At 42.3% G+C, this 24,837-nt stretch overlaps 1 protein-coding gene across 1 annotated transcript in view; it reads right to left on the bottom strand.

Annotated features, from left to right (window-relative positions):
- The window catches only part of ythdc2 (YTH domain containing 2), a 36,641-nt gene that overhangs the window by 6,065 nt on the left and 5,739 nt on the right, over positions 1 to 24,837 (bottom strand). The window contains exons 9-26 of the mRNA XM_076284184.1: positions 24,308 to 24,415; positions 23,193 to 23,341; positions 22,778 to 22,913; positions 22,396 to 22,522; positions 20,315 to 20,380; positions 16,352 to 16,533; positions 16,053 to 16,149; positions 15,584 to 15,671; positions 10,862 to 10,942; positions 10,609 to 10,691; positions 10,266 to 10,371; positions 9,908 to 10,027; positions 6,386 to 6,658; positions 6,024 to 6,150; positions 4,125 to 4,330; positions 3,331 to 3,526; positions 2,735 to 2,838; positions 1,926 to 2,224 (exon numbers count right to left, since the gene is read on the bottom strand). Coding sequence (XP_076140299.1) covers positions 1,926 to 2,224; positions 2,735 to 2,838; positions 3,331 to 3,526; positions 4,125 to 4,330; positions 6,024 to 6,150; positions 6,386 to 6,658; positions 9,908 to 10,027; positions 10,266 to 10,371; positions 10,609 to 10,691; positions 10,862 to 10,942; positions 15,584 to 15,671; positions 16,053 to 16,149; positions 16,352 to 16,533; positions 20,315 to 20,380; positions 22,396 to 22,522; positions 22,778 to 22,913; positions 23,193 to 23,341; positions 24,308 to 24,415 — 2,548 coding nt within the window. The remainder of the gene's footprint in view (positions 1 to 1,925; positions 2,225 to 2,734; positions 2,839 to 3,330; positions 3,527 to 4,124; positions 4,331 to 6,023; positions 6,151 to 6,385; positions 6,659 to 9,907; positions 10,028 to 10,265; positions 10,372 to 10,608; positions 10,692 to 10,861; positions 10,943 to 15,583; positions 15,672 to 16,052; positions 16,150 to 16,351; positions 16,534 to 20,314; positions 20,381 to 22,395; positions 22,523 to 22,777; positions 22,914 to 23,192; positions 23,342 to 24,307; positions 24,416 to 24,837) is intronic.

Raw genomic sequence — 24,837 nt, 5'->3', positions numbered from 1 at the left:
CATTTGGTGCATCTACCTAGTCACTTCATGAATGTGTTAAAATTCGTTCTGTACTTTAAAGAACATTTTGAGCGATCAGAGCGATTGAGCCTATGTGCAAAGTGGTGAGTTCGGTATTTTACTTGTATTGTAGCCTCAACGCTATGTGGTCTATTAAACGCTATAGGCCATGACCGCTATGTTCTTGCACTATTTTTTCCCATGATCATATTGTTTCAGTTATCCAAAAGGCTCAAAGAATGTTCTTTATTATATGGCAATTTTGTAAAATGACAAATGCTAATAAAAGTGAGGTGAGGTACCCCCCTGTCAATGCTCATGGACTCCCTACCCTTTGCTCTCTGGCGTTGAGCCTGACACAATGTTTGCTGTCTAAAAGAAAGAGACAACAACAGCAGCAGCCATGCTACTGCCATGGCCAGTAAAACAAATGTCTTACTGTGTTATTACCCAAGTTCTCGCACAGTTTTCCCTTTGCCTTGTGTTTGTCAGTCATAGACTGTATAAATAAACAGGTTTTGGAACTTCCATGTTGGCTTCATTGTTTAGTGTTAAATGTGGCTGCTTGTTGTCAGTATGCATGTTGCATATTAAATACATTTTTTCAAACTGTGCGTTTACTGTAAGTTGCTGTACCCTACCATCATGTTAAACATTGATAAATGAAGAGACCTTTTTCACAGTAGCCGTTTTGACATGAAATAGTAAGTCTCTATTTAGTCTCTATTCAATTTAAGTGTAGCAGAATCAGAACCTTAAATAATGTAATTAACCTCATCCTAAACACCACCAAGAACAAGGAGATGATTGTGGACTTTCGCAAGACAGGCTCTACCCCCCCCTCCGCTCGGCATAAACAGTGCAGCAGTGGAGAGGGTAACCAGCATTAAGTATCTTGGAGTACACATTTCCAACACCCTCACCTGGCGCCACAACACCCTGACCACCTTCAAAAAAGCACACCAACGCCTCTACTTCCTGAGGAAGCTGAAGAAGGCAGGGCTGGATATCAACATCCTCAGCTCCTTCTACAGATGTGTGGTGGAGAGCACCCTGCCCTCCTGCCATCACTGTATGGTATGGCAGCTGCACTGTGGCAGAGAAGGACATGCTGCAGAGGGTGGTAAGGTCTGCACAACGGACCATCGGATGCAACCTACCAGCCCTTTCAGACATCTACACAAGCTGATGCAGGAGCAGAGCGACCTGCATCACGAGAGACTCCACCCACCCTGCACACAGACTGTTTTCCCACGTCCCCTCAGGCAGAAGGCTGCGTAGCATCCAGGCAAGGACCACCAGGTTGAAGAACCTGGATGCGGTCCGACTGATAAACTCCTCCACACTGGCATGCCCTTTAGTCATCTGAACAATTGCACTGCACTTACTGCAGTGTTTCCCCCAGTGTTTTACTGCAGTGTTTACATTGACTTATTTGTGGCGGCCCACCACAATATCAACATTGACCACCACACAATGATTTTCCAGGTTGTACTAAATTGTGCTTAAATCTGGTTAGCATCATAACCATGCTGCGCTAATTTGTTAAAAACTAACTAAAAACATTCAAGTTAATTCTGCAAACCTACCACCACATATAGAATTCAATTCTGTGGGAAACACTGTACTGTCCTTATTTGCTGCTATTCTGAAACACTGATGTGTTCTTATGTTTTTAGAAGGATAGGACTGCTTTTAGAAGGATAGGGCTCATGAGGAAAAGTTTTTATCTTTTTATTTATTTATTTAATAATGACTATAGTAGTTGGTTGGCACCGAGACCTGAGTTCTTATTTCGCTCTCCTCCTCATGCTCCCATGTTGTGAGAATGGCAATCAAGTATCTATCTATCTATCTAGTAACATCTGGCCTAGAATCATGTCAAAATGGCTGTGAAAAGGGGCCACCGGAGGCTGAACTTGTACCTGTCTATGGAGGCGCTGGGCTCGTCGGCAGGTTCGTGGTCGCCCCCCGGACCCCTGCGGCTCTGGGCGGTCCTCCAGGAGGAGGGCTGGGGCGGCTCATCGGAGGCCATGGGGCGCGGGCGCTGCCCGATGCCCGTGGGCTGCTGCAGCCCGGCCGCCTGCTCCTCGGCCGCCATTGCCGACACCAGTGCCCGCAGGGTGGACTCGTCCAGCTGCGACCAGGGCTTGGAGGGCGCGCGGATGCGCCGCAGGAATAGGCCGTGCCACTTCTGCCGCAGCTGGAAGGCCAGGTTAGCCGTCTGGGATAGATGTGGGTGGGGGGGGGGGGTGGGGGTTATAATAGGTTTGAAGACAAAGGAAGGTGTGGGGTACGAAGAGGGAGGAAGAGAGTGGAAGACAGAGGGGGCGGGGTAGAATGAGTGAAGGGAGTGAAAAAAGAGAAGAGAGAGAGGAAAGGGGAGAAAGAGGTGAGGGAGAAAACAAAAGGGGAAGAAAGAAAGAAAGAAACAGGGGATAGACAAAAGAGGAGAAATAGAGCAAAATAGAGGAGGAAAGAAACCCAGAGAGGGAGGTATAGAAAAGGAATGAACAGAAAAGATGGAGGAGTGAGTGGAAAAGAGGGAGAAGAAGTGGGGTAAAGAGGGGAATGAAAAGAAGAGAGAGGGTAAGGAAGGGGAGAGAGAGATGAGGGGAGAGCCAGAGAGAGGGAGAGATGATAGACATGTCGGTATTGAGCACAGGACACTTTCCTGTGGTTTACCTCAGGATATGAGGAGCCATGATGATCCACCACTACACAAGCCTCTTACCTCCCGGTCCAGTTTGAAGTTGAGCCAGTCGTCGATCTTCATCTGAGCCAGGTGAGCGGTGGAGCGATCCTCCATCTCACTGTCACTACTCTCATTCATGTCATCTAACACACACACACACACACACACACACACACACACACACACACACACACACACTTTTTTAGGTTTTAGTTGCAGTGTAATTGTATTTGTGTGTGTCTGAGTTTGTGAGTTTATTCAACTAAATAATACATATGTGTGTGTGTGTGTGTGTGTAAAGGGCTGTTCATACAAGTAACAATAACTATAACCATAACAATAAAAGCATCCACCTTGACCAACGTTAAGAAAAGTCTTTCTTTGTGTTGATGAATGTGATGGCTAAAATCTGATGGATTCTGATTGACTGTCAGCTTTTTGCTCTTATAAAAATTGCTCTGAAAGTGATGCCCAATGATATTGTTCTTCATGTTGTTATGGTTATAGTTTATATGTGGACGTTCATTTATATTAGCTAGAACGTTATTTTTAATTTTTTATATTTATATATATTTTTTATCATTATAGATATTGTTCTTGTTGTGAACGGCCCTAAAGTATGTGTTTCCATGTACCTCTCTGCACCGTGGGCTCTTGTAGGGCAGTGCTGGGCAGCTTGGCGCAGCCCCCAAAGATGCCCACTGTCAGCGGGGTGACGGTCGAACAGCAGCGCACGCTGGCGATCCGGTGGGCGCGCGTCATCTCATCATAAATCAGCCAATCAGTGGGCAGAGATTGCACCGCCGCCACCTGCCCATTGGCTGGAGGCATCTGAGATTGAGATAAACAAACAAACAAATAAACAAACAGGCAAGAAAGTTACACCGCTGATTATTTTTACTCTCCTCTCATAAAATTAATTCTCAAAACTGTTCAGTGTTCATTTTCTAGGGCAGGATGACTAAAGCCAAGTGGTGCTTTCAAATCACGGTTCCTATGGTTTTGGAACATCCTTCAGAACACAACGAGGAATCCTTCAAAGTCTTAACCTTGAGATACTTTTGTACTATTGTACTCTTGTACAATAAGCGCTCAGACCCGTCAGACGCTAGACTTTTAAGATTGAACATTGGTCTAGGGAGTCCGCTATGTATTTTCTACTGCACAAGAGGCGTGATCAACGGGCATAGTTCAAATGACTCTGTAAGCAATTGGATAGTCATTCACCAATCTGACCAACGATTGTCTAAACTTCTTGTTGTAGGGCTTGCATGTATAGAGCTACACAGATTAATTGTGTCCAGTGTCCAGCTTTGAACTAAGGTTTGAATGAATAGTGCTGCAGTTTGTCCAGAGAGAGTGTATGCATGTTTGTATGTATATATGTATGTACTGTATGTATGTGTGTGTGTGTGTGTGTGTAAGAGACCTTCTTGAACTGCGGCTGGCTGAGGATGGAGGTGGGGTGGAAGCGGACCCTCTTCTCCTTGGCGCCCATAAGGGCGGCGCTCTCACGGTCCACGTGCAGCAGGTTGGGGTACATGCCCGCCACCAGCGCCGCCTTGACCACTGCCCAGTTCTCAGAGTTCAGGTTCACGTCACGGATGTCTCCGCCACCTCGCGCACGTACAAAACCTGAGGGAGACACGGACGGACACAGACGCACACACACACACACACACACACACAAATTCATTAATTGACAATCTAGTCAGCTCAGTTCTAAAATTCCAACTGCCTGCTTTTTTGGGCCATGTTGCCAGGTATTTTTAAAAAGAGATTTTTGTGTTTTGGCCTTTCGTTCAGACAATACTGTTTTTGGACACTGAAAACGGTTATTTTTAAAATAATAATTTGGAGATTTTCAGTTTGTGTGTGAAGAGGGAAAATTGAGTTTTTAGATTGTGATGGTCTCTGATAGGCCAACATGATCATCTGATTGATTGATGTGTTCTTGACAGCTTTCAACGGCTGTGTTTGCGTATCCATGTGGACGGAACTATTTCAAAATATGAAGGAAAAATACCCGTTTTTAAAAAATACCCTGCTACGTGTGGATATAGCTATAGACCAGGGGTCGGTAACCTTTTTTGCCTGGAGAGCCACTTTTACCAATTTTTTTTTTTTTTTAATCTCACAGGAGCCACATAAAGACGGTTACAAGAAAAAGTTGGAATATTTAACGTACAGCTATACTTTCATTCAACAGAGGATTTTTTAATACATTTTCTACTAGTTTTGTAAGTAATGTGCAAGTAACTTGAAATGCAAAGTGGAATGACAGAAGTATAGGACTTAGGCTTCCCATGTAGGCTAAACACCACCTCTTATTTTCCCAGTGTCCTTTGGTATGCAAAGTAGGCTAATCATAGTTCACTCAATTTTCATTGACAGGTCATTGGCGAAATTGAACATTACCAGAGATTAGATTTGGTGATGGCCTTGGAGTCTGGCTGTATTCAGTGAGGTGAAGTTTCATGCAAGAATTGAGGTTGTCATCATTTCAACTCACATATGACAAATATAAAGACAAACCTGTGCTCACGTTTAAGGGCAATTCCACGCAAAACTGTCATATATCCTACCATGGCATTGTGTTTGCGTTAGGGATGTGACAGTTTTGCATGAGCGCAGGTTTGTCTTTATATTTTTCATATGTGAGAAAGATTTCTCACATGCAAGTGGAACAGGGTTAACACAGCAATACTAACTCGTTGCAGTGTGCGATAACGGGCAGTTCATTCCGCGTTTTCAGAATCAGTCTTCGGATGGAAACTTTTCCATTTCAGCCCGCTTGTGTTCGCGCTCGCAAGCTGTGGTCGCTGACGTTTCCTTTTTGTCATTTTCCTTATCTAGCCTACAGAAAGCACGCACATCAACAATAACAAGTGTTCTCGTTGACTGAAATGGAGGGAAATCGGTGATTCTGTTTGATATTGACATGGCAACGAAACGCGAATGTAACAATATTGTGCAGGCTACGGTTACGGAGTCAAGTGAAGTGGGAAGTTATATAAATTACTCAGATAGACCTACGAACTAAAATAAAATACATTTTAATTAAATAGGCCTACTCATTATTATTTGAGCCGCATCAGAGGGATCAAAGAGCCGCATGCGGTTCCGGAGCCGCGGGTTGCCGACCCCTGCTATGGACCCTTTCAAGAGAGTTCCATTATCAGCATCATAGTTGGCCCAACAAGACTTCCTTTTTAACATTCCATATGTTATCTTAATGCAGAGGAAGTAGATTGGAGCCCAAATAGAACGTTCAAGCATTGTTTTTGTTTTTATTGTTGAAAGGGTCTATAGACTAAGGCAGACTCACCTATGGCCCTGAGCTGTCCCAGTAGCTGTGTCCTCATGCCAATGATGATCTCCATGGTGGCCTGAGACAGGAAGTTCTTCTCACAGAAGGAACGCTCCCAGCCGTCACTACGAGCCTTCTGCCACGCCTGATGGATCACACACGTACGCACACACACACACACACACACAAATATATAAACAGTAAATAGGCCACCCATTATGTTCTGTTTGGAAAAATCATACAATACATTTAGAAATTCCCGAGTAAGAATTACAAATGATATGCACCTATTTATTTGTGCTTTTTGTCTGTCTGTCAATGTAAAATGTAATTTTGCATGTATACTGTATATGTGTGTGTGTGTGTTTCTCCTGCATCACCTGAAATGCCCTAAGCAGGGCCATATGGTCGCTGAAGGTGCCAGCGGTGAAGCGCTTGCGGCAGAGCATGGCAGCTCTCTTTTGCGAGGCCTGGCTGGGTAGCACGAAGGGGTCGCGGTGAGCCAGTGTGCAGGCGATGGTCAGGATGGGGTCCAGGCACTTGAGCACCACCGCACACAGCACCATCTTGCCCAGGTGCGGCTCCACGGGTAGGTCGGCCAGGTGGTAGCCCAGCTCCGTCAGGTCCTCCCATGGGTCCATGGCGTCGATCGTCTGACAGGTTAAGTTACAAGTGTGTTAGAAAGCCATCAGGTACAGGCGCAAAGCAGTGTTGCGCAGGTTTGGTCACAAGCGGCCCACGGTCGTCCGAATATTAATTAGGACAAAATTATACCCGACCCGCGATCCGACCCGCTTATTTACAAAATGTGTGCTTTTGGTTATAGCCTACCATGCAGTGTGACATAAGGCCATTTTTGTAAAACAAACTAATTTATTTGCGAAATGTTATGCAGAACTACACATATGCAGGACATAATGTTTGCGCAGGAGAGAGAATGAGAATAAGAGCGCAAGCACGCACGCAACCAGCAAAGGATAAGCTAAACACTAAGACAAGATTTCAAAGCCATGGACATACATTTTTCTTTCGAAAACAGAAATGGTGAAGGCAGCAAGGTAGGCAAGAGAGATACATTGCTGGTCAAAACTTTATCATAAGAACTGGTTGGCTGAATGAAGCACAAAGCTTTACTGAAGCACATTCACTGTGTAAAGTCACAGACACAACGAACCAAAGTAAGTTTTATGCATGCGCAAACCTGTATGGCCTATACATACCGGTAGATATGGCTGTGTAGCCTGTGTGCCATAACATTTATGCCTGCAGGCGCCTGCTCACTAGCCTAGAAATCTAGATGCACCCAAGCGACCTGCTCACGGCCGTAGGCTGAATGTTTAACATGGGCAGGTGGCAAAGTATCAGCATTATTTTAATGAGCGACTTGTCAATAGGTCTTGTATCTAGTCTAAAAAAGCTGTTCCAGGTCAGTATATAAAGCTATCTAATGCTTGCATGAGGTCTGGGAATTACACTTACTCGGTTTGGCTGGGAGGGCATAGTCTACCAGTGCCGCATTTGTGACGAGTTACTGTATGTTGGTCGTGCCTGTTTTGTGGCTGTCATACTGTCATCTTCTTTAAGAACCTTTCCAAATATTTCCCATATATCGCTTTTCCTGGAGGGGTGTCTTTATTATTTTAACTTCTCGTGTCTTCAGCTTCTTTACCATCTCCATCTCTACCTCTCCACCTATGTGGCAAGTAGGTCTACTGTATGCTTCAACCAATGATCTCTTTGAAAAGCAATTATGAGTTAAATATTGATGCTAGGCCTTCTCGTGATACTTTAAGTTTAAAAAAATAAATCAATAAATAAATAATAATAACAATAATAATATATATATATATATATATATATATATAAAAAATAATTTTAACTGACCCGCCCGCAAATGACCCGAATATCATAAAAATATTTTTTATGACTCATAACCGCAGATGACCGCTTAATTTCGGGTAGACCGCGCAACAGTGGCGCACAGGTATGTTAGAATCACAGAATTGGATTGAGAAGAACTTAATTTCATTAGTTTGTTTGTTTGTTTATGGCATGTTTATGTTCATGCCAGTTTGTTTCTGGCATATCTTGCAACACTAATGGCAGTGAAAATGTTTTTGTGGATTCCGATCGCCTTTAAAATTGAACTGGTTCCTCCTTTGACCAACTTTCTACCAAGTTCCTGAAAATTGAGCCGGTAGTTTTTGACAATCAGAGACAAGACAAACTACATTGAAAACATAACCTCTTGGCAGAAGTGATAAGGTAAAATAATTTTTTCGAATTTAGAATTACTGATGAAAATCGTGATGAAAGTTGCCCAAAGGACAATGGTCATGAAGTTTCATGTAATTGTTCTTTGGAACTGTGATGAAAGTTTGTCTATGGTTAAAAATTGACACACGCAACAAACAGGTAGTAATAGTGGAAAGACAAGAGAGAGGATCCAAGAACACTTTGAGTAAGAACTTCGACCTTCCCGTTCGTCCGATTGATTTCAAAATTGGTAGGTGTCTTGCTATGGGCACAAATGCCAAGTTTGACGTTGTTTGGTTAAGAAATGCAAAAGATATTGTTAAATATATCGGTAAAAGAAGCACACATTGGCTTTCGCCGCTCTACTATAGCCATTCCCCCTCTCACACAGCACAGGACCAAAGACAGAGAGGGATGACTTTTTGATAGCACTGAATCAGTGCACAGCACTGGTAGAGGGTCATGTTTGAATGATTATCATGTCTGACCTCAACAATAAAGAATGCCTCTGTGTGCGTTTTGAATATCCATGACTGCATACCTGGGTTTGTTGGCATTTTGCAAAACACGCGGAAACATTTTATGCAAGCAAAATGATGTAAAAAATGATGTGCAATTCCGACAGTTCCGACTGCAAAGTCCCAAATTGAAATGAGCAATAATGGTCCCAAATTTAAGGACGTTTCAGAATGACACACATGCAAAGCATCAGCTACAGACAACGAGTGGCAGACAGAGCGTGATGTCACTTATATAATGATGCGTCATTCCACAAAATGGTTTGTCAAGTTATTCAATAGGCCAAACATATAGTCTTAACTCAAAGCTTTAGGCTTGTCATTTTGATCAGCTACAGACGAGTGGCAGACTCGTCTGTAGGCTACCAGAGATTGTTTTTGAGTCATATCGTTGCAAATTTCACATGATGATGCATCATTCAACAAAATGGTTTGTCTTCTTGATTATCAAGTTATTAAATAGCCTTAACCCAAAACAGCTGTTAAGCTTATGTCATTTTGATCAGCTAAAAAATATCACATGTAGCCATGCGCACATGCTCTGCTCACTGCACACTTATTATAATGTATTATAATATAATATTCAGTATTTATTATTGAATGCTTAGCTGGAATGATGTTTTTCCCTATCATCCTATTTTTAAAGCAGGCTTACCTGCGGACATTGGGCTACAGGTTTTCTACAGGAATAGCATGTTTGAACGGGCATTGCACTAGTATATCTAGTAGTATATAGTGTGCAAAGGCGTTTTTCCCCTGTATCAGTTGAAATACGCCCCATAATCAAATCCAAATGGCGTGTTACCAGACTCAAATTCTAATAAGCAAGCCAGGCTGAATGACATTCCATGGACTCTCGTCACTAGTCTCGCGTGGTCTGAATAGGGCTTGAGGATGTGTGTTGGTTCTCATCTTGTGCATCGTCACAGCGCTTTTGACACTGATGGCAAGGCTACACTGAAAGCCCAACTTCCTCAAAGTTTTTTGAACGTCCATGGTGCAAACGTGAGGTCAGTGGTGAGGTGAGTTCCATGAATTATAGTGAAAGCTCATTTTCACAGCATCCCGCTCCGCAAACATTCTGTGCATTGTAATCCGTGCATTGTGAGTACGTGTGCGGGTTCTCACCTTGAGCATCTGCACTGCGTTTTTAACGCTGAGGGTATGTGGGGGCTCGGGGGCTCTGGAGAGGAACTCCGCTATGGGGCAAGTGATGGGGGCCAACAGCTTAGTGTGCAGGCACAGCTCCTGAAGGGGTGGACAAAGCATAAGGAGGTGATGAATGGGGAAGCAACTCAAAGACAAACAACAACAACGCATTGCATTTATATGGCTCTTTTCAAGGCACCTAAAGCACTTTACCACCAATGGGCAGCATCTACCTATAAATCAGCTTGAGGTGGAGAGTGAGATAATGAATGAATGAGCCAATTACACTAGGGGATGATTAGGGGGCCAGTGCATATGTATATGTGTGCGTTTATACCTGTAGAGGCATTCTCAGTAGCTGCGGCACCTGGTGCTCCAGCATGTTGTCGAAGCGCAGGCGGCTGAACAGGTGGAAGCAGATGCCAGGTCTACAGCGCCCCGCTCTGAATAAGACAAACACAACAACACATAACAGACAGTTTAGGGACTCAAAAGTCATATAGCACTAGGCATAACCATGTCATACTTTCTTTGTTTTGTCGTGCTGTGCTATGATATGCATGTTTGATGAATGTTATTCCTCCTTACTTTTTAAGTAAACACAGATGCTATTATTTTGTCATTTGTACATGACGTGTTGCACTGTTCAGCAACACATCTCTTCTCCCGATCGGTCCTACCTTCCCTTCCTCTGTGTCGCACTGGCCTTAGAGATCCACACCATCTTCAGCATGGTCACATGATTCAGGGCATCAAAGGACTTCTGCAAACGACCGAGTTACCACAAAACTGCTTAATAAGAACACCTAATAGATTACTTCATCTTTTAAACATGTTATGAAAAGTTAAGATTGTATCTTTTACGTTTAATGTAATTTAATGTGTTACTTGTTATTACTCAAAAGGCAAGTAATCATCTGTTTGTCAATTTACCTCTTTAACTTTTCCAGAATCAATAACAAACACTACATCGTTGACTGTAATGCTGGTCTCAGCGATGTTCGTTGACAGGATCTAAGGAGGATACAATTTCCTAGAATTACTTTCCTTGAATTCATCAAACCCTTAAGTGCTGTACAGACGCACAAAGCAAAACCATGACAGCGAGAATCATGATGAAGATGGAAACAATTCAAACAAAATAACAGTAAATTACTGCCATCCACTACAATCAACGTTACCGTAATTAACATACAGGACAGAAAAACACAAATTAGGAGTTAACCTCTTCAGGGTACCCCCAGAATTGTCAGACCTAAATTTAAGACTTTTTAAGACCTTTTTAATACCACTTCAGATGAAATTTAATACCTGCATCGCACCCATTCGGATAGAATAAATAATATTAAAGGTAAGATTAAACCTCAAATAATCATGGGCGGATTATGAATTTTCAGTCCCCTGGCCCCAGATGTATTAAGGGCCCCCCACTAATTGTCGTATATGTGGGAGGGGGTTTTGGGGGTCCTCCCCCAGAAATGTTTTAATTTGTTTGATGTGATTTCCAGTATTCTGGTGCATTTTGGGGATGGCCAATACTAAATTCAATCAGATTCATAGCCTACATCCTGATTTGTTGATATTGAGGCAATGATTCCATGCAAAGGCTTGGGCTTCAGGGCCCCCTGACCCCCTGGGCCTGGGCCCGGTAGGCCCGTGCAGTAATCCATCCCTGCAAATAATTACTGTTTACAAGTGTTTGCACATGCCAACATGAACATGACAGCAGTGCAGTGGCAACGCAAAGATTTGTTGCGGTAGTATCGTGACTGAATGTCCTGCTTCATGGACAAATTCACACGGAATAGAACCTAGTTGATTGGGATTAAAGTGAAAAAAAAAAGCTTTTTTCAGGCCATAAGTCATACGTTGTTCATATCTACCTATAGAGATAGCACCCCTTTTGCGGTCGCGACTTATTGGTTTTTAATGTACAAAAAGATGCAAACAGCAAAGTAAAGCACCAAATAAAGACCAAAACAAGGCTACAGGGTACTCTTAAGTTACTATATAATTAATGCCACCTACAGGTGAATGCATAGAACATAACAATCCTATGGTTTGTGTACCCTGTAGCCTCGTTTTAGCCGCCAATGGCCGCCATGTGAATAAACAAATTGAGAGTGTTCTTGATTGCGATTGAGTTTTCCTGATGAACAAAACAATATTTCAATACCATCCCTGACCATTGCTGATTAGCCATTGCTGTTCTATTCCACTGCAGCAATATTGTAGCTTTAACTTACACTCTTATTTAATTACTTCAGGCCAAAAGTATTTAAAGGGGAGATTTTTTTTCTTGTTAATATGCAATTCAACACCAAGTAAAATCTATAAAATCAAGTTTGCAAGACTTCACATTTCCTCGTCAAAGTAACGAATCAGAACAGTCTAGATATTGTTCATATTTCCATTTGTTGCCTCATCCGCATTTAATGAAAACATGGTAATTTTGAGTTTTACAGACAACTCAGTTTTCCATTGAGCAGCAATACTGTGTGTGCTCATGCAGGAGGTCTGCGCATCTGATAACGACAATCTGGAGAGGGCGCTTTTGTCTTCAGCAACAGATTGTATAAGGTTGACAAGAGGTTGCGATATGGTGAGGGACAGGTCGTGTTGCGCTATGAAAGAACATGCGTAGCCTACTTAGCGCAAAAACGATCAGCCATAGATAAACGTACACAAATCATGACGCTAATATGCGAGGTTCTGGTAGGCCTACTGGTTATGGTTTTGTGCTATACATTAATAATAGCAAAGTTTTAAGTTGACTATTTTAATTGCATGGTTATTTTTTGTCAACATACGCTACTACTGTCGTTAAAAGTGAGGCCTAAGCAGGCTACAAGGCTGTCTGTGCGCCATAAACACGACTGACCCCCTTACTCAACATAAAATAATAATGTCGCCAACTGTTAACACGCTCAGTCAAAACCTTCCGTCGCAAATTGTGAAAAACATTGTTGTACATGTCATAACAGACGGGAGGCTACGGTTTATATTGCGTCGCTTTACACATAATGTTAGTTGCATTGATTAAAAACTGTAACAATAATAGTACATCGGGTGGCATAGCAGGCTATTTGTTCAAGTCATAGGTGACACCCAAAATGAATGACCTCCCCTGACAAGAGTTCGCGATAGTAAGAAATTGTCTACATTGATGCATGGAAAGAACACAGCCTCCGAATTCGCACATAGAGCTCACAATAGCATAGGCCTATCCAAAAAAAAAAAAAAAACGGATTGGGCAACCTCATCAGCTGTCTCAATTGTGTCACTATAATCCAACTTTTAGACCGTCCTCCAGACGTGTTCTTTTTTTTTTAAGCAACCGCCCCAGGCCAATGAGACAAGCGTGTAGGCTACAACATAAACAAAGCGAAACTCATGGCTGACGTACAGGGGCGGAGCTACGTGGTGGCCAGGGGGGGCCACGGCCACCACTGGTCAAAGCTTGGCCACCCTGCTGGCCCCCCCAGCTCCGTTCAGTGAAAAGTAAAAAAAAAAAAAATGCTGCCGTTTTCGACGGCACTTTGCCAACACTTTGCAAAGCAGGGACTGAACAAATTACTGCACTCTATCTACGACCATTGGCCCAGTCAGGAAGTGTAGCCCACGGTTGTGATCAAATCGTGAGTAGTCTAGTGCAGCAGTAGGACAATTCAAGTCATCTGTTAAAAGCACTTAGTAGACTAGCCTATTACTTAACCTCAGTAACAACAGGTGAGTTGATGATGAGTTGGAACATTAATGCTGATAAGATGTTAGAATGTGTCACGATAGCCAAGTGAGCTGCGTTGGGCTGTCCTTAGGTAGGCTCTGACATTGACGTGTGGGGCTGATCAGAAATAATCGGATGCCCGCGGTAACGCTTTACAAAAAAATTTCGATAAAATTCGGGCTAATAGGGCCTAGGCTAGGCTACTTTATAAAAAACATAATTTGCTGACTGCGTGTGGTTCTTGCCATAGCAGCTGGTCAGGCAGAGGCAGGCTGCTTTGCCTGAGTTCTTTGTTACATTACTCCAGAACTGTTCATCGCAGCGAGATGAAACCTTAATTGCGTGACAGGGCAGAAGTGGGGCTTTCCAACGAGACTAAACTCTTGCCTGTGCGATCAAGTAGGCTATGAAAATAAATAAAAAAATCATGAAATTAAATCAAATTGATTCATATTTATAGTTTACCTGCGCACCCAATACTCTCGTTTGAATTACTCACGAACCCGTGATCGCATAGATATGGCAAGCATATCAGAAGAAAGAGGAGACACAGGGCTATCTATTGGTACCAAGTATATCGATGCTTCTGGGCTATAAAAACAGACAACGTGACTGCAAAATAACATCATGTACAAAAACCAACTCTCGTTTGAATTAGGCTACTCACGAACCCGTGATCGGATATGCCACGCATGTCAGATGAAAGAGGAGATAGAGAGCTACCATTTGATACCAAGTACATCCTTCTGGGTTATAAAACAGACGAAATGACATCAAAATAATAACTTCATATAGCTCGACTTACCCCACGTTTTTGTGTGTTGTGGTGGCAAGGCATGTACATAATCCAACGCTATCATGTGTTTCTCTATGGCAAAGTTCATACGGTTTTGAGATCCCAGCAAATTCCTGCATGGCATCCAATTCGAGACACACATTGCATCTCAATTTATTCGACAAAGAAACACCTTTTTGTAGTAGTTTTGATTCCCAAGTGCCACCCCAATAAAAAGTCTGGACCCAGCTGGCCCCCCCTATAAAATAATCCTGGCTACGCCCCTGCTGAAGTATCTTCTTGAGCGATCTCTGAGACACAGAAAGTTCTCAAGAACACTATTAGGCCTAGGTCTTTAAACATTTACCATCACACACATTCATTCATCGGATCTAATATTTGTAGTTGCCTTAAAAAAAGGAAAAGAAAAGGTGATAGACCCCCCCCCCTCCTATTTTTTTTCTCGCCGGATCTGCATCGATCTCAAATATGACATTTCTAAAATCAAATTGACGGAAATCCGTCGTACGACGGAGAACTTTAATCCTTGTGATTTACGCTACGTGAGGATATTAGACTAAATCTACTGATCATTTGAAAAATTAAGACCTCCGTGAAAAAATTCCAGACTTTGAGGTGAAATTCAATACTTTTTAAGACCTTAATTTAGGAAAATGAAATGTAATACTTTTTAATACTTTTAAGACTCCGCGGGTACCCTGCTCTTAACCGTTGTTTAAGGCTAGACTTTGCATTTCTAATTATTTTCAAGTCTACGCAAAATGCTCCAAAAGACAGCTGCAGAATATAGGAATGACTCCATGCCCATACAGGTTCGGAAACTAACCGGTACAAAATATGTTGTGCTCCCTCTAGTGGAGTATGAATGTACATCCCTAATGAGGAAAAAGTAGTCCCTAAGATAACTTGGGACATCACCATTCACAATCCTATGCACCAGGCATAGTTTTATATTTACATTTAGCTGATGCTTTTATCCAAAACAACAAAAATGCTATGGAGCATTTCAGTTATTGCCTATTGGTCAGGGACAGGGGGTCACTCAAGCTTTTGATTCTTGGATATCAGGTGTTTCAGATGAGAGATTCAGAGTTACCAGAGGAAAAGATTGAGGGGAAAAAAAACCACTCACAATTTTCCGAACACCAACAGGTGTGTTCTTTAGCACCTTCTTCTGGTCGGAGGTCTGCATGTTGGAGTGTAGAGTGAACACCTGATACCTGCGAAAATTAATCCAGATTACATATTATGGCTGAATCATTTTTCAAGGGTTGTGTTTAAGCAAAACACATATATAACAAAATACATTAAAATAGATCAGATTGCCAATTTTGGCTTTTCACTAGTGAAGTTCTTGCAGCACACAGACATAATACAGTATGTCATAATAATATTAATAATATGTCACCGACTGACAATTAGTCAACTCGCTGTTGTGAGTCTGTGTCCATCTGGATAAAAACGTCTGCTAAATATCTGTCAACTTTAACTTTATCTGTATATACTGCTATAAATGAAGTCTTTTGGGTCCAGGATTACCCTACATTTACATATTTTCCTGACTCTCCACACACAAACTTGATATATTCCTATATGTTCACCTTTGAGGCTGGTCGGCAAATCTTTTATCATCGTAGAGGATGCGGTCCCTGAGGCTGACGATCTCATCATATCCCGGCAAGAAGATCAACACCGCACCTGGGCCCCAGAACAGACAGAGACACAGAAAACAAAGGGATTAACTGTTTAAGGGCAGACCAAATCCGCAATCCTGCCAAAAAGTTGTTCATACTTGAGATGAATATCCAATGAAATACCTTTCGAGCTGCTTAAGCAACATGTTGGGGAGAACTATGAATAATACACACACACACACACACACACACACATGCTTTCTCACCTTCATCTGAGCTCTGACAGATGTTGAAGAGCAGGTGCATGATGAGGTCCAGGTCCACCTTCTCGTCGTCGAAGCTGTGGTGGTACACCTTCAGCAGCTCCTGGTCCTCTGCGTTCAGCTCCGCACTGGACGACTTGACCAGCGACGACTCGTCCTGCTTACCCCCCGCCTCCTGGGAGGAGCTACAGGGGAATCAGCCAATAAAGAGAGACCGCTCATATGGCGCACCAATTAATCTGGTCAATGTCTCTCAATGTGTATGGGATTTTGATGAACTCTTGTGAGTAACCTCACCTAATGAAATAGTCACCTCTCATGACTAGTGCAATGCTAAACACGTTACGCACACTTTGGACAAGACCAGAGTTCACGTTAGCTGGCTACAGCTGGAAATTGGCCGGTTTTACGCTTAGTTGTCAGCCAGAAAATGTGCTACAATATGCTACCACGACAACTTAAATATACTGTATAGGCAATTATGGCTATTTAAAACGTCCAGCAGATTTTCTGTATGCCCGGTATTCTGGAATATTACCGGACATTTTGTCAGGCCAAAAAAAAGTCTAGCGTAACCTCTGGACAAGACAATATTTCAATAAATAATTAGATAAACTGCTCATATATAGATGCACAGACTATATAGGGCTTTATCACCCGGAGAGAAGAAATACTCTTTTCTGATTGGCTGGCGGGGTGGCTTTTAATTTTGAATAACGGGACACCTATGAAGTAGATCTGGTAAAAAAAAGTTTAATCGCGCTTCCATATCAATGCTTATGAATGGTAACTATAACAACGATAGTAGGACGACGGTTGAGCCTGGAGGCAGGCTTCGCAACAATGGAATCAACTGTAAACAAGCTAACTGTCCATGCTATCGCTGTTATAGGGCCAACGAAAGTTGTACAACAAGCTGAACTAGTGAGCTTCTTTTTAAACGGAATTGCGTGTTTCCTTTGCTTTACAGTGGCAACCGGGTGATAAGCGGGATAACGGCCTTCGAGGTGTGTCCAGTTATACGGAATTAATGGACTCGGGCTCCGCTGCACGTCGGGGAGTTCTTTTCCCCTCGCCCTCGTCCATTAATTCCGTATAACAGGACACCTCGGCGGCCGTTATCCCTTACATATGAGTCATTCCGTGTCAAATCAGACAAAATCCAGGAAAATGGTTGCTGCCCCGTCTCAGATTTTACTTAAAGTTTGTCTACCTAATATTTAGGCCCTAAAACTAAGATCTGTAAAATATTTTTGTTGAATTCCAATGTTTTCATACATTTTTTCACCCTCGCTTTTGTATATTTTTTACACACTCACAAGGGCCTTATCTTGGAGGCCATGTTTGGGCATTATTATCTTGAAAAGCATTATTCCTAACCTGCCCAAACTTTGTAGGGTGGAAGACAGACATGTTCTCAGTATGATTGGACCATTAAAAGTTTGTACTGCATTCTCATTGACTTCCTATAAGGCCCTAGATTTGGAAAAAAGTGCAAAAAGTGTTCAGTCACACTGAGAACATGTTTGTCTTCCACCCTACAAAAGTTGGGCTGCTTATGAATAATACTTTTCATTATATTAATGCCCAAACATTGCTTAGCAGACAATGTGATTTTCAGGCTGTAAAACTGAAGTAATTTTAGGGTCTGAAAATAATATGAAGACATAGGATTTGAACAGAAATATTGCACAGGCCTTTATTTCGGAACCCATTATTGATATAGACAAGGCTTGAACAAAATCTGAGATGGTGCAGCAACAACCTAACAAAACCATGTGGTTGAATTTGTTCATTGGAAATGTGTTGACTTATTCTGATAAGCTGGATAGAACAGAAAAAGCTTTTAAAGTTGATGGCAGTCAAGTCAAGTGCTTTTATTCGTCACATGCGCTGTGAGGTTTTACATGCAGTGAAATGAAAAAGGGGTACTGTATTTCTGTTTCTCACTGAAATTGTAGTGTAATTTAGGTCATAGAGAAATGACCCGACTGAATGGCCGAATTTTCAGCGTCATTCTTGAATTCACTTCAGTTGTCCCATGTTTTTGTTTTCACTGAGTTGTCCCAAACTGGAAGCAGCCGCGATGTTGAGAATATCATAGAAATTATGCAGATGTGATGCCAAGCCAGTGGGGCAGGGTGAACACAGAAGGTGAAATAAAGGAGTGTCCACACACTGGAGGAGCTCCCAAAATGTATTTAGCTCTTTTTTGTTTCACCTTATCGTATCCTGCACCTGGCCTGAAGATACAGTACAGTAGGGGTGTAACGGTACACAGAAGTCACGGTTCGGTTCATACCTCGGTTCGGACATCACGGTTCGGTACGAGTTCGGTACAATGGAGGGAAAAGCAAAACAAAAATGCAGAAAGCATTTTTTTTTGTACATGTCTCAGGCTGTACCACCTAGTGTCATACAGTCTCTTCCCTGAGCTATCTGCAACAGCCTGAAGTGTGTAAGATGTAGGCTAAACAGTACAATAAGTGCCCAGACTCAATCTGTAACTTGTAAACAAAATAAGACAATCAGCTATAAAACTGAAAATAGGCCTACAGCATCTCTTATTTCTGAAAGTGCAAATTACATAGAAAATGATTTTTAAAAATCCACTTAAGCAAGACCTTCAACATCTGTGTTTAGTTGTATATGGAAGGGTCTACAATTTGCCTCAATATTTTTCATTGTGTGTAAAGTAATAATCTAGCCTACTAACTGTGAAAATATCACACTATTTTGCCTTTTTTTAAAAAACGAAATTGCTCCTTTCATTTCATAAACAGACTACAACTAGAAGTCACGTGACTTTGCCCTTTGACGTTAACTCACCGTAGCATGGTTTGTTTATTAGCCTGGTTAGCGTTGTCACTTTATTTTACTGTCTATGCACTTAACACTACCAGCTCCTCATGTGAGAAGTTACAAGTTACCCCAACATAAAGGTAATTACCACCCGATTTACATAGCTTTCTGTCATTACGAAATCATTTAATTTAAGCCATAGGTTTTGGCCCTATTTGTATGTGTATCCAAAGGCTGCTGAAGCGCACGGGAAGTTTCTTTCCCCTCGTTTCAGTGATTGGTAGCCTACATCATCTGGGTGATGGCTTCGAATATGTGTAGCATTTTTTCCACTCACATACCCAATGCTGAACAACGCCGACACACAATTTCATCTTATCCACCACTCTTTCGCCTGTACTAACGTTACTGTAACTGAAGTTCTCAAACTGATCTTAAAGAGACCAGCGGATCCTCTAACTCTTGTAGGTCTAACCTTAGTGCTGCTAATGACTGACGGACTCGACCGACGACCTGACAAAAAAAAACATAGGCGCCAATCAGAGCTTCAGAGCTAAGGCGAGGCTACAGATTAGCGTTAGGTGTCGCTAAAGAACTCCCGTAACTCTCGCTACTTAACAGTAATTGCGCATGACATTAATTAATCCGCACACGAGTTTTATGTATTTTTATACCGTGTATTCTCCGTGTAAATTCATGCACCGAACCGTGACGCCCGTACCGTTTCGGTTCAATACGAATACATGAACCGTTACACCCCTACAGTACAGGCCAAAAGTTTGGACACACCTTCTCATTTCAATGCGTTTTCTTGATTTTCATGACTATTTACATTGTAGAATCTCACTGAAGGCATCAAAACTATGAATGAATGCAAAGTTATTTGGCCCACAGATGAATATTTGTCAAGTTATGGCTTGCTGAATACAGTATGGTATTAAATAAAACAAAAAAATAGCAACTTTGAAGAAACTAGAATATAAGACATGTTGTCAGTTATTTCACACTTTTTTGTTAAGTACATAATTCCACATGTGTTCATTAATAGTTTTGATGAATCTGCAATGTAAATAAAAATAAAGGAAACGCATTGAATGAGAAGGTGTGTCCAAACTGTCCTGTACTGTAGGTGGGGTGTGCACACAACCACTCTACCACACTCACATGAAGGCCTCCAGGAGATCCACCACTTCAGCCTGGTTGAAATGCTTTGCCCAGTCAAGTGCAGTCCTGCAGCACAGACAGACAAAAACAAACAGTGTGAACACCAGGTCATTATGTATATAACCTGCTTGTTCAGAGCAACCAAGCAAGTTTGTCCACATGTACTGTACTTGGCAGTGTGTAAATATCAATGTTTGCTATTCAGAAGCTGAAAGATTTATGGGGCAAGTTGAAACAGAACATTACAGTATGTGACTGCGTGATAGAGCATAACATAGCATGGTGCATAGTACTAACATCATTATAAAAGCTTTTGTGAAACAGTCACAATATTTTTGTCAATACTGATGGGAAAATCCAAACAACTTTTGCCCTCAGCCAGAACCAAAGGGCTTAGCTGAGATTGGGTGTGACTGGGAACACAGATGGGAACACAGATTTGTTTTTGAAACAAAGGCAAGAAAACAATTGGGTCATGACCCTGATTTTGCAATGCAGAATTTCATGGAATAAACTAAATATTTTGGTGATTGTTCTGATTGGAAAGAAACACCCAGAAACGGTCATGCCACATTGGAAATGATCATCAGGGCAGGGGTGTCAGACTTATATTAGGCAGGGGGCTGGATCTGCAGGAATGAGACCTCGTGGGGGCAGTCATCGTCATGGTCATTCTTGTGGTCATTCTCATTGTTCTGCATGGGTATCAGATTGTTTGGTGATTAATTCTTTTACTACACCCACTTCTGAGCGAACAAGGCATCTTGGTGTACTTTCTTTCTTGAAATACCCTTCCTCTCATATCAGTCTTTTTCTTTTTCGCCAGCATAGAGAATGCATGATCATCATAATGTAATTATCTTCGAGACCCCTGACCTAGGGTGTCTCTGTGAGAGATATCCAGCAGAACATAACTGAGACTTCAGTCTGAATCTAATAGGATGTGTGGTGACAGAGCAGGCACTGTGAACTCTGAGGCACTTTTCAGTCTGAAGCGAAAGTAACAACATCAGCTGACATCAGACCACAGGCTCCAGAGCAACCCGTGCAAGCCAGTTGTTAATGGAGTCAAGATCGTCTCTATAGGCCACCGCTTCCTGAGCTTTGTCAGTTTAGAGCTTAACATATCAACTGTGGCAAGGGTGAAACTGCACCAGCAGGTACAAAAAGTAACCTATAAGGCTGTCAGAATTAGTACAATAACAATGGAAACAGGGATATTAGATCCCATTGCGCCATGACTGTCAAGACTTTTAACAATGAGGAGCAGTGACGACCCATGCTATGATGTTACATAATTAAGTGCATGTAAGGTGATGCTCGCAAGAGCGTTTCCCATCCTCACCCTCCATTGGAGGCCTTCAGGGAGATGTCTTTTTCCAATCGGGACAAAACACAGTCTGAAAACGAGCAGGATGTGTGACAGACTGTTTTTCCAAACAGGCACTGAATGTGTGCATGTAAGGTGATGCCAATGACTGTATATAGCGATGGACAGTGTGATTCCATTTAGTTTTGTTCAATAGAATTGCAGCCACCGTTCCGCTGGTTTCACTTTTAACTGATAATGCCCTGTCCATCTACATATACAGTCAATGGGTGACGCTTGAGAGAGCAGAGTGGTTCTCTCCTCCCTCACCATCCATTGGAGGCCTTGAGGGATGCCCATGGGTCTCTCTTTTCAATCAGAACAATCAGAACATAACAGAGACTGCAGTCTGACTCTAAGGCAAGGATCACACTGGCCAGCGGCAAGCATGTTTCCTATTGTTCTCTACGGTTCGGCAGCGGAACGGTGACAGCGCTAGCTAGAGTTTAACAAGCTGAGCGTTGAGCTTGGTTCAACTTTCAAAGCGCAACGCGAGAGTATTTAATCATCAGTTTAGGCAAACCTTTTGTGTTACTTAGGAACGAGAGAACTTATTATGCTCTGAGCGTTGCGTTACACGCTGCTGCGGTTCGTTATTTCCATTGTGATCCCCGCCTAACAGAATGTGCGACAGACTGTTTTTTCTAAACAGGCACCGAGTGTGTGTGAGGTGAGGCATGTGAAAGCAGAGCGGAACAGTTCCCTCCCTTACCATCCGTTGGAGGCCTTGAGGGAGATGCTGGCCCCCATGCTGAGCAGCTGCTCCGCCTGACTGATGAAGCCCCGCGCCGCCGCCACCATCAGAGGGGTGGTGCTCGTGTCGCTGTGCCTGTAGTCCACTGGCACACAACACAGCAGAGGCAGGGCAGAGTTAACGGAATAATCCCTCTACACACTGCCACTAAAGTGTCTAGCTCAAAACTCCCCAGATTAACATAGTTATGCTCCAAATGAAAGTTTGAACTCGTTATCATAGAGCACCTTTAATGAGACATAATATGATAATGTATTAATGTGTGAATTCTAGAATGTCTACTTCACAGAACTCTAATAAAGCAGATAAAAGTAAGAGAGAGAAATGCAAAAGGTCATACCACTGACGTTCTCACTCAGGATGAGGTTGAAGAGTTGGACAAAGGCATCATTGTCTTCATTAAGGAAGATGTCCGAGATGCAGGCATCCATTTCCTTCAGTAACCAGGGGTCTAGTGATGCCACATCTTTCTCATTCTGTAATCAACACAATTCATGATGTTCTTCACTTCAAAAAAAGTGGAGACATCTCTAAAGTTTTTCTTTATGTTTCAAGCCATCTGAGAATTTTACCTTGTTTTCAGTCTGTCATCAATGGATTAACCAGCAAAGCAACATACATTATGAAAGAAGAACATCTTTCCAACTTCAGTATACTAATACCGGTAACATGTCACAGATGTTTTAACCTCCGTAACCTTTGCGTGATCCTGCATTAAAGAATGGAATGAAGTAGTGATGAGTGGAGAGCTTTACCAGCTGACTGAAGACGCCATCCCCTCCATCGTCCAGCAGGTCGTTCTCATGGAGGATGCGGGCGGCCATCTTGTCTCTCTGGGTCTCTTGTCTGGGAACACCCTCGCGTATCTTACACCACTCCGTCAGCGACGTCTGCTGCTTCTCCACTGGGGCAGGGGGACAGGGGACAGAGCATAGGAGAGTTTAAAACCAATGACGACACACAGTTACACTGTAAAGAAATGGGGCCCAAATTGGTTGGCCATATTGGAAAAATGTAAGCCACAGCATCTGTGCAGTAAGTGCGGTCTATAATCATTATTGCGTATTCTGGGGTTACCAGAAGTTATGTAGAAACAAGCATAGAAAGTTACTAAGAAAAGAGTAAGCACACAATGTAAAATGTTTCAGAGTCAAGGAATGTATTATATAGTCTGTTGAAGCTTGACTTTCAAAATCAAATCAAATTGCAATCGCAATATCCGTCAGAAACACCTGTCCTAATGCAGAGGAAATTGAAAATCATCAAGGTCCTGACAGAATGAACCCTACGGACAATTTCTTAACTCTTTCCAGTCACTTTCCCTTTTGACTGTATGCTGTCCATGTCCACGTTGATTTAAACAGTTTCTGGAAGACTTTAGCTTTTTCATATAACAGCACTAGGGTAGGGTGACACTTATTTTGGTATACTTGAACTTCAACATGCCACTAAATTTCTGCGAGGCACAGTGAAGGTGTGTAGCTTTTACATATGGTTGACCTACAGAACTAGGTCTATCCATGACTTTTTTGTCCACATGACTTCTTAGATGCAATATGTATTTTTTTGCAAAAGACTAATTATGTAACGTAATTAACAAGTCAAAAAAGGGTCCACACACTCTTTTCTGGCATAATTTTAGAAATGCATGCAGAACTATCACTATCCAGACTGCAGAGCTTTTCCTTAATCCAGCTAGCTGACCGCTGTGAGTCTAACTACTGTATGAAATATGCAATACTGTCTATTTTTACCCACTGCAGGCTGCGTTCACATAGACTAGCTGCCACAATCTATTCTAGAAGCACTGAAAAATGTAATACTAAGACTAAGCCAGCCTGTTATAATGACCAAAGACCACAGAACTCACCTTTCTGCATTTCCTTTTTGTACTTCAGCATGTCTTTGTTTGCATAGCCAGTGGTCCGTAAAACATCCTCCAGGAAAAGCTGTTTGACCTCAAATGGCCTTCCTTTAACTAAGGGGGGGAAAACAATATGTAACTTACAATTGTGATTACTGAATTGAGATCTTATCATCGCCATCATAATAATATGATGCAGCTAGTGATAACTATTCTGATTTACTCATAATTCTTGAACACATATTTCACAAATATGCTGCATGTGCACGTACCCTAATAACTGCTTTTCTGTGCTCATTTCCCCCCTTCAGTATTATTCATCTTTCTTGAGCTTTGTTGTCCTACCTGAACACTGCTACTGAAGACACTAACAATGCCGATGGCAAAATGATCACTCGATACAGATGCCCAATACACACTCTTAGCACTACTGAGTGCCAAGTCCATGCCAAGAAAATGCCAACTCTGCCGACATGGCCGCAGGTGCTGGTGTGTCTACACTCAGCCGACCATGTTGCTATGGCAGGCACATTATG

The sequence above is a fragment of the Alosa pseudoharengus genome, unplaced genomic scaffold (assembly GCF_046254945.1).
Source record: "Alosa pseudoharengus isolate Yale_2024_CS ecotype anadromous, Long Island Sound unplaced genomic scaffold, YU_APseudo_1.1 YU_APseudo_1.1_scf_14, whole genome shotgun sequence".
In the NCBI taxonomy this organism is placed as follows: Eukaryota; Metazoa; Chordata; class Actinopteri; order Clupeiformes; family Clupeidae; genus Alosa; species Alosa pseudoharengus.
Note: the sequence above shows the minus strand (reverse complement) of the source record. Positions and strands in the feature narration are given on the sequence as shown.